This window comes from Bombus impatiens, unplaced genomic scaffold (genome assembly GCF_000188095.3).
Source record: "Bombus impatiens unplaced genomic scaffold, BIMP_2.2 scf_0091, whole genome shotgun sequence".
NCBI lineage: Eukaryota > Metazoa > Arthropoda > Insecta > Hymenoptera > Apidae > Bombus > Bombus impatiens.
This window is the reverse complement of record NT_176510.1, coordinates 467,581-481,554: the sequence shown is the minus strand read 5'-3', so window position 1 is coordinate 481,554 and position 13,974 is coordinate 467,581. Positions and strand designations below refer to the sequence as shown.

At 47.8% G+C, this 13,974-nt stretch overlaps 1 protein-coding gene across 1 annotated transcript in view; it reads left to right on the top strand.

The window, feature by feature from the left end:
* Positions 1–13,974, top strand: part of LOC100740851 (uncharacterized protein CG43867) — a 102,970-nt gene that overhangs the window by 12,741 nt on the left and 76,255 nt on the right. The window contains 1 exon segment of the mRNA XM_033318399.1: positions 1–196. Within this exon segment, the coding sequence (XP_033174290.1) occupies positions 1–196 (196 nt within the window).

Genomic DNA, 13,974 nt, shown 5'->3' with positions numbered 1-13,974 from the left:
GGCAGCCGCTGCTAGTTCGGACGCGAAGAAGGAGAAGCTCGAGAGCAGACCCGCTTACGGCGCGTCCAAGAGTTTCGATGGATACTCGAGCGCGGTGGAGGAGCTTAATTGGCAGGAGAGGTGCCTCGAGTTGCAACTCGAACTGCACAGAAGCAGAAGTCAGGCCACCAGGGTGCGAGACATGCTTCGCGAGAAGGTGAGTCTGTTTACTTTGATCTTTAACTCCTTGCTCGTTTCTTTTCTCGTTCATCCGCTTTCCACCGGATTCGTTCGAGAAACTTCAGCTGGTCAGCCGCGGAGCACGTATCTCCAGAGCCGCTGGAAATTTACTCGGTTACGATCGACTGCGATGTTTAACGCGTCAAAGAAATCGTATTATTCCAACGAAGATTAAGGAAATTACAGAGGTTGATCGTGGAAAGTGCAGCCGATGAGATGGCTTACCTCCCGAACCATATTTTCTAGCGAGTCCGCGGGGACCAATCGCGACAAACGGTCCGTGACTAAACCAATAAGCGATCCCGTTCCGTGCCGGCGGCGTCACGGCCTCTGCCCGATAACTATTCTCCGTTTTCCGCGTTGTCTCGACCATCGAACGGCTTGCATTTTCGCGAAACCATCCGTTCCTCCGGAATTCTATCCATTTCCCGATAAATTCGTTATGCCTCCTAAAAGAAGGAACAGAAGACGTTAGGTTAATTTAAAATACGTAAGTTGATACGATGAATGGAGAGATTCGGGAAAACATGAAAGAAGCGTTGTCGTATATTATCGATCAATCGATTCCTGGGGAAATACCTTCTGCTCTGTCCAATTCCTATCGAATACTTGTCAAGCAGTTCGTACAGTTGGTCGATCACATCGGCAAGCGTGAACGAGGCTTTAGATCGTTCGCCAGACGCGCGTAGGTCGCGATTCGGATCGAAAACGACGTCGAACCGGTCCTCGTTACGATCCTGGAACAATTTATACCGTTCACGAGCGGGTTTTATCCGACGCCCGACATACGTCAAATGAATTGCAGGAGGGTGAACCGGTCGGCGGAGGGGCAAAATGCCGCTTAGGTACATACGTCTTTAGTATGCATGGTCACGCGTCACGATTTAACGCGACCACCCTAGATAAGGCACATAGCCGCCGCTATGCAGAGCCAGAGAGAATGGTCTCTTTGCTCTCTGAAAACCCCTCGTGCCTCTTAAACGGAATTGAATTACTTACCGGACGAGGAGACTACGCAGCCACAGCTTAAATCGTTGCTTTCCGCGCTTCGTTGCCTGTCGAAAAATCACGCCAACTTTTCACTGAAATATCGCCAGTCACCGATATTTCTTCATCTACTTCTTTGTCCTTGATCTTTAGCCTTGTCATTCTTAAAATACAGAAAAGCTATAGAATAATAAAAATAGCTTGGAATCTATGGATGAGACCTTGGAAATTGAACTTTGGATAGAAATAGTGCAGACAGAATATTCTCAAGAGGATTTAAATACTTCGTAATCGATACGGACGACTGGATATCGTTCGATTGGAATAGCTTTGTAAAACGCACTATCGTTTCCATTAGATACGAATAACAGATACACAGTTTGGAAAGTAGCGTCGTGTGTCTTGCGCGTATTGCTTTATTCTATCGATCTATTGCTTCTAAGAAATTAATTAGCTTCGATAGTATTTCCATTTCAATATCTTAATGAATTCTTTGATATGAATTCTTTAACGGAGGATGATAAATCTTATCACAAACACGTACGCTGAATCGTATTAATTATTAAATTCTTTACTCGAAACATTCGTGGAGTAACGTTCGCACTTAACTTGGAGAAGTCGTAAAATCAGCTGACGGCACGACGAGCAAGCCACGACCATGGCTCCTTATCGCTTTTGTATCGCGCCTCCAAGCTGAAGCCCGTTACGCGTTGCTTGCATCACTGCCGGATCGTTGTCCTGATTGACGTAACGTTTGTTTACAGCGCGGCTGGCTCGCGGCGAGATTGCAGATTACGCTCGCGCGGAACTTCAAGTTCGTTTCACTGCATCCCACGTTTTCGCCTTTCTCTCCTTTTTACGGCTTTTCGTCCCAAGCTTTGCCCAAGGTTCCCTCGCTGTTTCAATTAGATACGGTTTTATTACGAGTTCAAAATAAAAAATCTATTCCGTGTCTGCTACTCTATTCCATACGTATCTGGCTTCGCTTTCAAACTCTTCTTCGATCGTTTAGTTTAGCTCGTTTCGTGTCATATCGAGTGCTAAATTGTTGTAACATGGATGTTGCGAATTCTCGACTAAAGAGCAACCGGTCAGATCAAACCGTACCTCGAATGAATTAATGCTCAAGGTAGCGGAGGTTTAATAGATCGAGTGTCAGAGTAATCTAGCACTGTATTTGCACTTGTATAAAAGTAAAATGTGAAGTTGTGAACACGGTGGTGGTAAGATCTTGCTGGGAGTGAAGTATTTCACCCGTATGGTACGATGTCTGATGATAAACTGTCCTCCTACGTTGTTGATTCTCCCTACCAGTCGTTGGGATTCGTCTGTCCATCGTGTCCTTCCGTCTGGTCCTTTCCCAGGGTTTGTTACCTGACCACGGAGTCATTAGGTTTACAGCTCGGGGAGGACACGTAATTCGAAACTTCCTAAAGAAGGGAATGAGCCTGTCCGTGCTGTACACGGACGGTCACTCAAAATTCCGAACAATGGATGTTAATACTTGCCACGTTTATATTTGCTAATTTATACGTACGTAAAACACTGTCACGCTCTGATTCATCAGAGACTGAACATACGAGCAGAGCAGCAGATCGACTGTGTCACGTAATTACGTTAGAATATAGAAAGATTATACGAAAGAAACCTGGAAATCCATTCAAAACAACAGAGTTCCGACTATCTCCGACGAAGCATAGTTCGCCGTAGGGTAGTAAGTAGTTTCGTTCCGTGGTATACCAGACGAATAATCCCTTAGTCCAATCGATAAATAGCTCTGCTTAATTGGATTCCCACCGTCCTAACAAGCAGAAGTTACAGCGAGCTTGTAATCCGCGTCTCGGCCGCGGAAATCCTTCGGTTCCTCCATGGCCCCGCGAATCCCCGTTCGCAATGTTCGCGTTCGAATCAACGGGGGCGGCGCGCGTATATGCGGAATAGTTTCTTAGAAATTGCTCACGTGCTCCGAGAGTTGACCTTTCGTCGCGTGACAAGAGCCTACACTACGTTCCGCGTTCACGGTCGCGCCACGGAAATAGTTCAACCATACCAGTAGGGTGGAAAAGGCGGCAGCGGTGGAGGACACGGAGGAAGATAGCGGGCCGCAAGCCGTCAACTATCCGCGTATCGCGCTCTTTAAAGCCTTCTCAAAGGGCACTAACGAGTTACGGCCTCGTAAAAAAATTAACGGCACTCGGCCGCTTCCGGTGCGATACGATTTCCCCGCGAGTTGAAAGCCCTTCCGCCGCTGACGGTCGTGGCGCCCATAAAGAGTAGAAAAAATATACGCGTCGGAGGACGCGAGATAGCTAGGGCCTCGCGGAAATTCGCGCGACGCAAGAATCTCGTCGTCGAACCTCGGTTTCCCACGAGTGGAATTTTTCCCCGGCTTTTCCGCTTCTTCCATTCTCGACATTTTCAGCAAAGCGGCGTCGAACAGTCGCCCGGCTGAGCGTTAATGCAGACAAACTGCGGCCGAGAAAGGGTGAGGACGCGCGCGTGTGTTGTCAGAGGGTGGAGCGAGAGGGAACGTTGAAACGTTGACGAGAATTCGGCGAGCCGCGCTCAGTCGGAAATTATACGGCCGCCTCCGCGCGAACCCGCCATATTTCGACGTTTTTGCCAGACTGTCCCTCGCGTTCCGCCCTTCTTCCGGCTACGGTTTTAGTTCCACCCCCGAAAACATCCAGTTAAACGGGGAATCGGTAAATATCGCGACGTGCATCGGACGCGTTCGTACGTGTCGGTGAACGTGGTTTTCGTCGCCTCTTCCATCCTCCTGTTTTCTCTTTTTCGCTGTGTTTTTCATCCTCCGTTCTGATTCCTGGCGAAACGCTGCAATCGACGTATGTATGCTGCTAATGAATATCGATTCGGAGTAGATGTACGAACGTAGACAAGGCAAGGTATGAATTTTAAAAAAATGACAGAGGCATAAAAGGTCGTGGTATAAGGTTTATTACTTTTGATGAATAAATTACAGAGACAATCTTCCCAGAGACGGATACGCTGTGACTCTAGCCATGAGTCCGAAATGGTTGGTAGTTGTCTGCGAAATATTAAAGCCGTGGAGCATTATGCTACGTGGAAAATACGGCGCCGTTGAATCGCACGATGAAGCTGATATAATCTTCGGACGAACGTTTCCAGGCGAAGTTCCACGCGATGGCTATTTCTTCCCTTGTGCGCGCGTATCTCTGGAGCTTCTTTAAAAGCGTCGCTCTACGGAGATTCGGGCCGAGTGTCAGTTTCGCCGAGAGCTCGAACGAGCCTTCTCTCAGTCTTCGTTAGAATTTCTAATTTATACACCGCCCGTCATTACGCGATATTTCGCCTTACGCTCGCGATCCTTCGAAAAGAAGTCCGCTATTTACCCAACTGGTATATTTCTTTCCCGAGAGATTTTGCCCTGGATCTCCTTTGTCTACCTTCGCTGGTACTTCTTATTATCGTCTCGTGCCACATCGCGGCATCGTCTCTCCGTTTTGTCATCTTTGTTTCCACGAGAGGCGTTCCCATTTCCGCGACTATGTACTGTGAAACTGTACGGTGTCAGTTGCGGATTCACGAATAACACGCCTAACATCCGAGTTTCGGAATTGTGTCACGTCCGTGTACATGCTCCGTAGAAATGCTCCCTCGAGCTAATAATTCAGACCGGTTGTTCCTATCGATTCAATTAATCTTGCTCGGCGCAACTATTGGGATTTAGTCAGTTGCACGGCGTGATACATCGCGTCAAACACCAAACAAGACATCCATCACTGGAACAAATACGGGAACACCAGCGGTTCGATTCTTGTTTGCCTTACTCTCTGCCCCATCCACCGATCAACTTGAAAAACCATGCTAGTCACACTTAGAAATCCTTGGACTTACGACTTAACACGTCACCGATTTTCCATTGTCGGTATCGTTAAAAAGGTTAATTTGCGCGGCGATGTACGCCACAGAGACGGTAGGAAACGACGCCTGTCTAACTGACGACACCTCGTTATCCAGACGACGATGACAGGCCGAACCAGGACGCGCCTAAGCAAATATCGCCGCGTTGGTATACGCGAGTGCACACAGGTAGCCAGGAATATATTGTTCAGGCGTCCTATTAATATTGCATTCCATCGGAACGGCGTGCACAGCGGCGCGTTCCACATACATATATAAAGGTCCGTATCAATATTGATTCGACGGCGACGGCGTGAATGGAGGCTCTCGTGCAAACAGACGAGCCTTCCGCCGCGCAGATTTCAAAAGGCTGCCTTCCTCGATGGCTTCAGCTGGAGGGAGGGCTGAACCTCCTTTTCGAACGTTTTCAGACCTATTTACGGATGAAACGGATGTTAACTTGGCGCCTCGCTCCTCTCTGTCACCGGGAGCGGAAAGGATATTGAAGGCTGAGCGACTACTCAGAGCCTTCTGATTGAGCGTTCGTCGTGCCTTCCTACGCTTTCAGGGAATATTGAAAATTGGAGACTCCTCCGCGAGTATCTTTATCTCTTTTCTCGCTTTTGTCGATGCCTCCATTGGCGCACGCCTCTTTTTTTTTTTTCTCGTTTCCGTTTCAATCGAGAGAATATAGAGAATCGTATCGAATCGTGGATTCGTATTTAGTTGATGTTTAGAGAATAGACGAATGAACGGAGCGTGGGACACGATCGTCGCTTTCCATAGATTTATTCTCCGAAGGCTTGGCGAAATCGGGAACGTGAGCGGCGAGGCAACGAGGCTAATGAAATTATTCACATCGCGCGATACTTGGCGTTGCGATAACTAATTCGCGCGGACGTACGCGTGCCCGAAATGAGTTTTGGGATTTAGCGATGATTCTTCGCAAACGTAACGACCCGTTTTGTGTATTCCCCGACACTTTCGATGTTTGCATTCGCCGACCCATTGAATTGGCGTCGCGCGACGCGAATAAAATTGCCCTCTGGAATTAGGGTGGAATCCGCGTGCGAATCGTCCGCTCGACGTACCTCCGGTGACCACAACTTTTCATTAAAATCGTCGTTGACGCGGTCGTGTAAAACTGCGAGAGTGCCCGATGCAATATTTATTCATTCTCTTACGAATAGCCGGCCGCTGAAATACCGTCTTCTCCTTTTTCCAAAAAGCCGAATAACACGCGAAAACGAATGGTTTTACGTAACGATGAACGTCACCGGGAAATTATCGTTGGTTTCGTGACCAGAGCCAATGGTGCGAATTTCAATGTCAAACTGGTCGACAAACGAAGGGAAATAATTGCGTGACTCGAACGAATTCCTCGCAATATTCGAAGACGACCCGCTTTAATATCGATCACGCCGACCGCGTTTTTCCTCTTTTCCTTTTTATCGTTTCACGCCACCCCTTCTGCGTTCCTCTTCCACTGCCCTCGAGAACATTCTCCCGGTGAATCCTGGCTCGTTGGAGCTACACGAGGTGACTTATCGATGCCCGTTTGCGTTCCACTAGCATTATGCAACAGAATCGGAGCGGGTATAAAGAGTAAGAGGGAAACGGAGAGAACCCGCGCCGGCTGTGGCACTCTATTGATACAGATGATGGCCTTGTATATACCTAATGCTCGTGGGACCTATACGACTCAGCCACCCGTTACATTACCGTGAAATATTTGCCATTATCTTGATTTGTATACCTACCGAGTGTCCCCACATCGTGTCCATCAGTTCGTTGATTCGCTCGCGCTCCATTCATTAATGTTTCATCGTAATGGATCGGTCGATTATCTTGCGCGCGATCAGTCACGTCACTTTCCGTTTCACCGAGTAACACGTGCACGATTCTTCGTCCCGTTGCAACCACAAACGATTAGCCATCCGTAATTCGTCACGATTTTGTCGCGTCGATCCTCGTACCTCGGTTCTTACGAGGTTTCAAGGTGAATCAGTTGTTCGGGCAAACTCGCGTACAAGGTTTCGCGGGGCTAAGAATCGACTTGCTTTTCGAAAAGTCGTAGCACGCGAACTTTATTATCCTTCGAAGAGGAAGTTTGTCGCGGTGGGGTGAATGGATCGACGAAAGTCTGCTCGTGGTCTGGTGGTCTCTTTGAAAGCTGTTTGATACTGGTCGAAGTCTATGGCGAGCAAACGTCGCGAAAGTTCCGGGCAACGTTTATCGGTTCCCTTCGGCTCATTTTCTTCCGCCGCTCTTTGTTTCCTGTTTCGCGTCGGCTTAGACTCCGGCATGTCAGGGCAATACGCCAAAGACGCGCCGACCGAACGAGACTGCGGAGTAGGGTGTCTCTAATTGGCCCCATCTAAGAGAGGTCGTCTCAAAGAGAGAACTTCTCCGTTTCCGCGTGTTCCATCCCGTCGTTGGCTGCACACTGCACACGCGTACGCTTCTCCACACGATGGACAACGAAGCACGGTGGTGCGCTCGTCGCTAGCACGAAACGAGACGACGAAGAGATACAGGTATACCTAGATAGCTAGAGAGGAGACCGTGAAACGACTCGTTTTCTAGTCGCGCAGAGAGGCGTGTATCTGGCTCGTTTTCAAAAGCCGACGTCCTTTATCTCGTTCCGTTTCATTTCCGGCACCGCATGGCGAACCAGCGATATTTATCAGGACGCAAATTTTCCAAATTAATATTGGCGACAGCCCGTTAAAATTCTACGTGGTACCCGGTTATTTTCGACCACCGTCGCTAGTGGTGTTTGTTTTTAAGCGAACCGTCTCGGGGATGTTTCTGATTCGGCTCCTTCGCTTTCACGAAGATTTCTCTTTGAACAAGGAAGACGATCCGCGAAACGACGTGATATGAGTCGAGAATTAAATTAAGCTGCTTTACAATTAAATTTATCGTACGATCCGAATTTTCACACTTTCCTGTCTTCTATATTTCGCGTCTCCATCGTGACCGACCGAATTTTCCGCGACGAATGCACCGGCTGCTAATCAAAGCAGGGTGAACCGAAAACATCGTTAAAGATGTCATAGATATAGAGGTTGGTAATTTTCGCATTGATGTTGTACGAGCTGTATCGGACGACGAGGCTTCGCACTCGTTACAACCACGGCCACCCATAAGTTATATATATTTTTCCAAGTTTCCGTGCCTTGTGTCCCCGTGTGCTTGTCAAGAGTCTCTCTTTCTCTTTGAGGCAGGCAGGAAGAGCGACTCGACTCGGTTCCTTTCGTGGCACGGAACCCTCAAAAGTCCCTCGGCCCTCTCGTCGCGGCCACTCCGACGATAGAGGGACGAGAGCCACGCATACACACGTACGTGCACAAGGTGTCTCGTTTTAATCCACTGCGGCGTGTGTCTGCCGAGAAAAGCGGCCTGGAAAATTGCTTTCTTGAGTAGTGTGGGTTTCTTTGAAAGGTACTAAAGCCGGTGCTTTAAACAGTTTGCAGCTTTCTTAGAATATTTCTCCATCTTTGTTAACAGCACCTTGCCATCTTCATCGACCATATTAGACGATATTTCACGATACCTTTGATTTTTATGATTTTACCGCGAACTAAAATGCGAATGATATCTTATGGGTTGGAAATTGTCAGACACCTCGTATATAGAAATACACGTGGCATTCGAAGGGAAGAAACAGTAGGGTAAGAGAAGTAAGATGGAAAATTACAATCTGCGAACTCCTCGTTGTAACCGACGACTACGTCGGATTGCATGGCACCAGGAACCCGGACATCGTGTCCAATTAGTAGCCAAGGCAGCGGGAAACTTTAACGAAATTCGAGTTCGGAGAACTCGCGTCTCAATTAAAACTTCGCGTCCCACGACACGAGATCGTTCCACGGCGTTGAATCGGTCTGCGGCCATTCCGGGGGCACCCAACTCGAACTTCGTCTCGATTTTTAGATCCGCATCATGCTTCGAGTCATCGCCACTTTTAGCGCGTTTCTCTTGAAATAATCGCCACGGTCCGTGCCAAATTTCCCTCTATACGAATTAAGAAATCGTCGAATTATTCTCAGTCGGTTATTTGCAAACACCCTGGTGAAAGTTGTAAGCGTGGGAGTCCTAGCTACTTTTTAATATCGTCGAACGTTGCCAAAATACATCTCGAGCTTCTAAGTTGTAATTCTCTTGTTTCCATAACTTTGCAACGTTATAGGCTAGGCGGTCAGAATTTATGCGCGAATGGTTGCAGTTTGATCTCGATATGCGTAACATATTCTGTTTTCTTCGTCGATGATGAAAATTCGTGTGCTGTGTGTCGATTCGTGCGTGGATCGTAGTGCAAGGAGGATGGATCCGTTAATCCTTTGATCTTCCTTGTCGCACGTTTGTATGTAGTAATACCAATCACGTTATTCTTTGCTAATTATAAAATGAAATTATTATTCCTAATTTTTCCTTTGCGTAAAGTTTCTGATTCACCGTGACCACCATCGACGAGTCAATGTACCTTTTCTTTTTAGAAAGGAAACGTGAACCAATTTCTATGGTAGACATCGACCAAGAAGAATAGCGTTGTAAATTCACGTATCAATTCAGGCTGTTCGACTTTAGATCTCTTTAGTGGTAGCGGGAGAAAGTGTTGGCGCGTGACGCGTTTAATATTGCGACGTAACTTATCAATGCAAATGAGCCGTGCCGTTAATGCCGGTTACACGAGCGTAGTAAACATTACCGTTTATCTTTACGCGTCGCTCAATCCGTCCTCTTAAAGCCAACAAGAGATACGAGCGGTGTGCATTATCGCGGAACACCTTGCGCGTGTCGTCTCCGCGTGTGTTACTCCACTTGGAATGAGAAACGAGCGTGCGCCAGCCGTTCGATCTCTGGTCTTGTCTCGGAGATGACGAGGATGGGTTGGCCTCGAGATGACTGCAATCGAACTGGATCCGATAATCGAGCGGCTTTGCGTGTCATCGCAAAGAGTACGACAGGACGCGGAAGAAGCGCGAATATCAAACCGAATACCGCGGCTCGTTGTATATTCTGGTTTATGTATATTTTTACATGGAAATCGTCTGTCTCGAAAGCTCGTGTTTCATAGTTGCGCATATATTTTCTTTTATTTTCTAGAGCTTTCGAGGAATTCGCGAAACGCCGAGAATTCTCTGAATAAATCGAATAAAGGAGAACGGTCAGAGACATCGCAGACGTTTTCACGTAGAATTCGTCGGGTTGTTGCTCCGTTTTTCTGTAGAGTCTGTTCTTCCAACTTTCGGCGCTTCTTCACGAAAGGGATTTGCTCACGATCGAAGCAGAATTTTGTCCCTCTTGTTCACGAGGCCAGCGCGACATTTTAAAATACTTGGTAGCCGTCTTTTTCCTTTTTCATCATCCCTTTTTCCTGCTGGCGGTTTCTCCGTAGCCGTGGTCGAGGACACGGTCGGAAGTCCGCCGAATTCGATCCTTTATTTGCGGAGCACCACGCGAAACGGAGTAAGAAGGAGCCTGGAGCTCGTTCGCTTACCAACACGACTTCTCGATTCTCTCGCGTCTGCACGGTCGGTGTGGGTACGTGCGTGTGTCGGAGCCGGCGCCGGCGCCACGACGCCGGTCGTCTTGTCTGCCGAGAAAAGTTCCACACCAATAAGCGACCGCGTCTGAATAAATCTCGTCTCGCTCGAACTGGACCACCCTCTGACTTTTTCACGCTGCACGCCACTGTATCGGTAAAACGTGCAGACTTCGTATCGATTTGGAATAGATCTCTCCTTGTTTTTCTCTCCTACTCTTGATCTTTCTTCATCTACGAGTCATCTAACTTTTAGCAAGTGTAAAAAAAGATTGTTCCATGTTGCGTAGCGAGTGAAATGGTCGTTCGTAAAGAAGAAACGGCGGAGAACACGGGGGATGGGTGGTGCGGTAAAAATTCTCGGTATAGGCTCGTAAAGACGAAAGCTTTGCGGTTCTAGTAAATACGAATTAAGGGTGGTAACGCGCGCGGCGAAACGAGCTCGCGCCAAGACTTTGCAAGTCGAAAAACTTCCGATGCAGCATCGTCTTTCACGAGTCTCGAATCTTCTCCGCTCCTTAGGCAGTCGTTCATTTTTATTACGAGCTCGTTCCCGTCTCGCGACCATTTACCGGCATCTTGACTCTTTTGATTATCAGCAGTTTAGGAGGAAGGTGGCCGGGTTTTCAGTTTTTAGAAACAACCGTACGTTTTCGCAATTATACGTACGTGTGCCTGAATCTTTTCAAAAGGTCCGAGATTAAAGCGTTGTTGTTGGTTCAGACATGTTCCACAGGGAATGATCAAAGCTCCAACGTGCTTCCTCTCCGCGTTTCTTCCGGATCCTGTTTGACGAGGGTCCCTTTTGCCCCAGATCACACATCCGTCTGTACTTCATCTCGACAAACAGACGTTGCTTTAACCCGTGTACGTGTGTCCTGCTTTACAGCTTGTACTTCGTACTTCAATTACTGTTCCTACGTCAACGGTTGCTCCCCAGCGGTGTAACCAGACGACGAAATTTGCAATTTCAACCAGCTTGTTTAAAGGGAAATCGTCGTCGAGAAATAGTAGGACCTAGCTTTTGCCAGTTCCAAAGTAATGTTGTATACTTGGAGTAGCTTAGTTTCTTCGTTTGTACAGGAACGTAAATAGATAGATTATTATTTCGATAAAATAAAGAGCAAGAAGATGGCGTATAGCTTAGTTCCGAGAGAAATAATGTCGATTCAGTCTGGTTTTAAGATATAGAATTATTCTTAGCAGAATTTTCCTAAGTCGTTCGTTTATTACGTGGCTCAGATGCGTTCTGCTAACTATTTTCGTAAAAAGAAACTGATCCCCTCCGGACCATGATCACGCTGCACGCTATAAACTCGAAACATATTTCTAACAGAGAACGCGCTCGAAAGCTGGCGTTTAGATCTCGCTGGTTAAAGTACAAATAATCCTCTCGTAGAGTTTTCCAAGTTCTCGTGAATTTCCAGTGATTATTCTTTCCACCCGAAACGATTTAACCAATGAAGAATCGTCGAGTCGCACGTGCTGGAGCGTCTGATTAAGTATCCATGAACCGCAGGCCTTGTACTAGTACGTCACGGGTCGGCTGGCTACGAGGCAGTCGATTTTGCACGTACGGTCCACCCTAGAGTCCGTGATAAAATCCTATCGACAAACCTGTTCACAATACCCTTTGGATACACGTCTTTCTTCCCCTCTTCCCCCTTCCTTGTCCCAGCCTTTTACGGGGGCGGCGAGCGAGCGTCGACGGCGGCGGCGTCGTCGTCGTCTTCTCCCACGGGCGACGAATTTCATCGGGAGTAGCCTAGACGACGAAATTGGGAAGCCGTGGCTTTCCGGAATGAGATTCGGACGGTCCGAGTGGCGCGGCGATATCCCGTCGGGGGGATCCCTTTGTGACTAATTTCCCGAGCGTTTCTGTACCCCCATCCCTCAATCGAATCACCGTGAAAACGCGGCGAATGAAAGGGAAATAGAGACAATTCGATCCCGACCCTTTTACGTCCGCTGCCTTCGTTATTTCTTAATCATCCAATCTGCTAGTCATTTATTTTCATTCGTCCACTATATGTAATATCGTGGTTATTATTATCGTGAGACAGAGAATTCTCTTCTTTCGAATTTCCTTGCCACCGATCGTGATTCCATATGTCGTTGAAAATCCAGCCCCTAAACACCGACAGTCTCGACGAGAATTGATTAAGCCCGGTTTAACCCTTCGTTTGAGCCCTCCAGTGTCTCGTAATCGTAAATTGGGGTGGCTCACCCATACCCGTGTAACGTCAACCGAGGAGCGTCGCCGTACTACCGCGTGTTCTCCTTTCATTCCACCCTGTACGCACCTGTACACCCTCTTTCAGACAGCCCGGTTTCAGATGTTGCCGCGGTTACGCGCCGCGACTCCGCGAACGAGCAAGTCTCCAACGATTTATAACGCGTTCCCCATCTCGCGTGACCGTTCAACGTTTTTATCGAGTGATCTATCCGTCCTACGAGTCTGTTTTTCTCCATTTGTTTCACGAGCGTAATCGATATTCGTCCGCAGTGCAGTCACGACGACCTTATGAATTCCATCTCGCGGATCGTAAAGCAAGTTCTCCCCACGAACCCCTGTCATCGGGGACTGTTTCGTTTCGTTCCGTGTAATTCTCCTCGTCGTCCGTCTCTTCCACCGTTCTGCTCCCGTTGAAACGACTCCGGACGATTAGGGGCGGCTCGCTGCGCCACTAAATTTCCAAGGCTTTTCCGGTCGAACGACGTCCGATGGAATTTTGGTCAGCTTCTACCGCGGTATTCTAATTCCACGACGCCCCACGATTTCCGGAATAATAATAAGCCGCGAATGAACTCGCTACTTTCGCGATAACTCGCGCGGCCAGTTAAACGATCCGCCCTCTTGTAATAACGGAAACAACGTTTTTCTTTTATAATTCCGCTGATCGTATCGGAATTTTGAAAGTATTCAAATAAAAATCCTGCCACGTACGATTTACCTTTAAGAATTGTATTTGAAGTTCTATTTCGAATCAATTTCACGCATCCCAAAATCAACGATTTATATATCATACCGACGGTGTGGAATCGAGACGAACTCAACAGCACCGTGGCGGTCGTTTCACGTCGCAAATAAAACTTTTTCCCTCGAATGCTCGCGTATCCGAGTATATACATCTTGGACCGGGTTCTGGGCTCGTTTTCCGGGAAACTGCCACATGTAAGCACCGAGGAATAATCCGACCCCCGACTTTTTACCGTTTTCGCGCTCTACCCTCCGGCGGTGGCTGGTTTTCTGCCCGAACCGGGACACCGGAGAATACGTAAATCTCGAAGAAAACGCTCCTTGGAGAAGTCAGAGGCAGGAACGGTTTCAC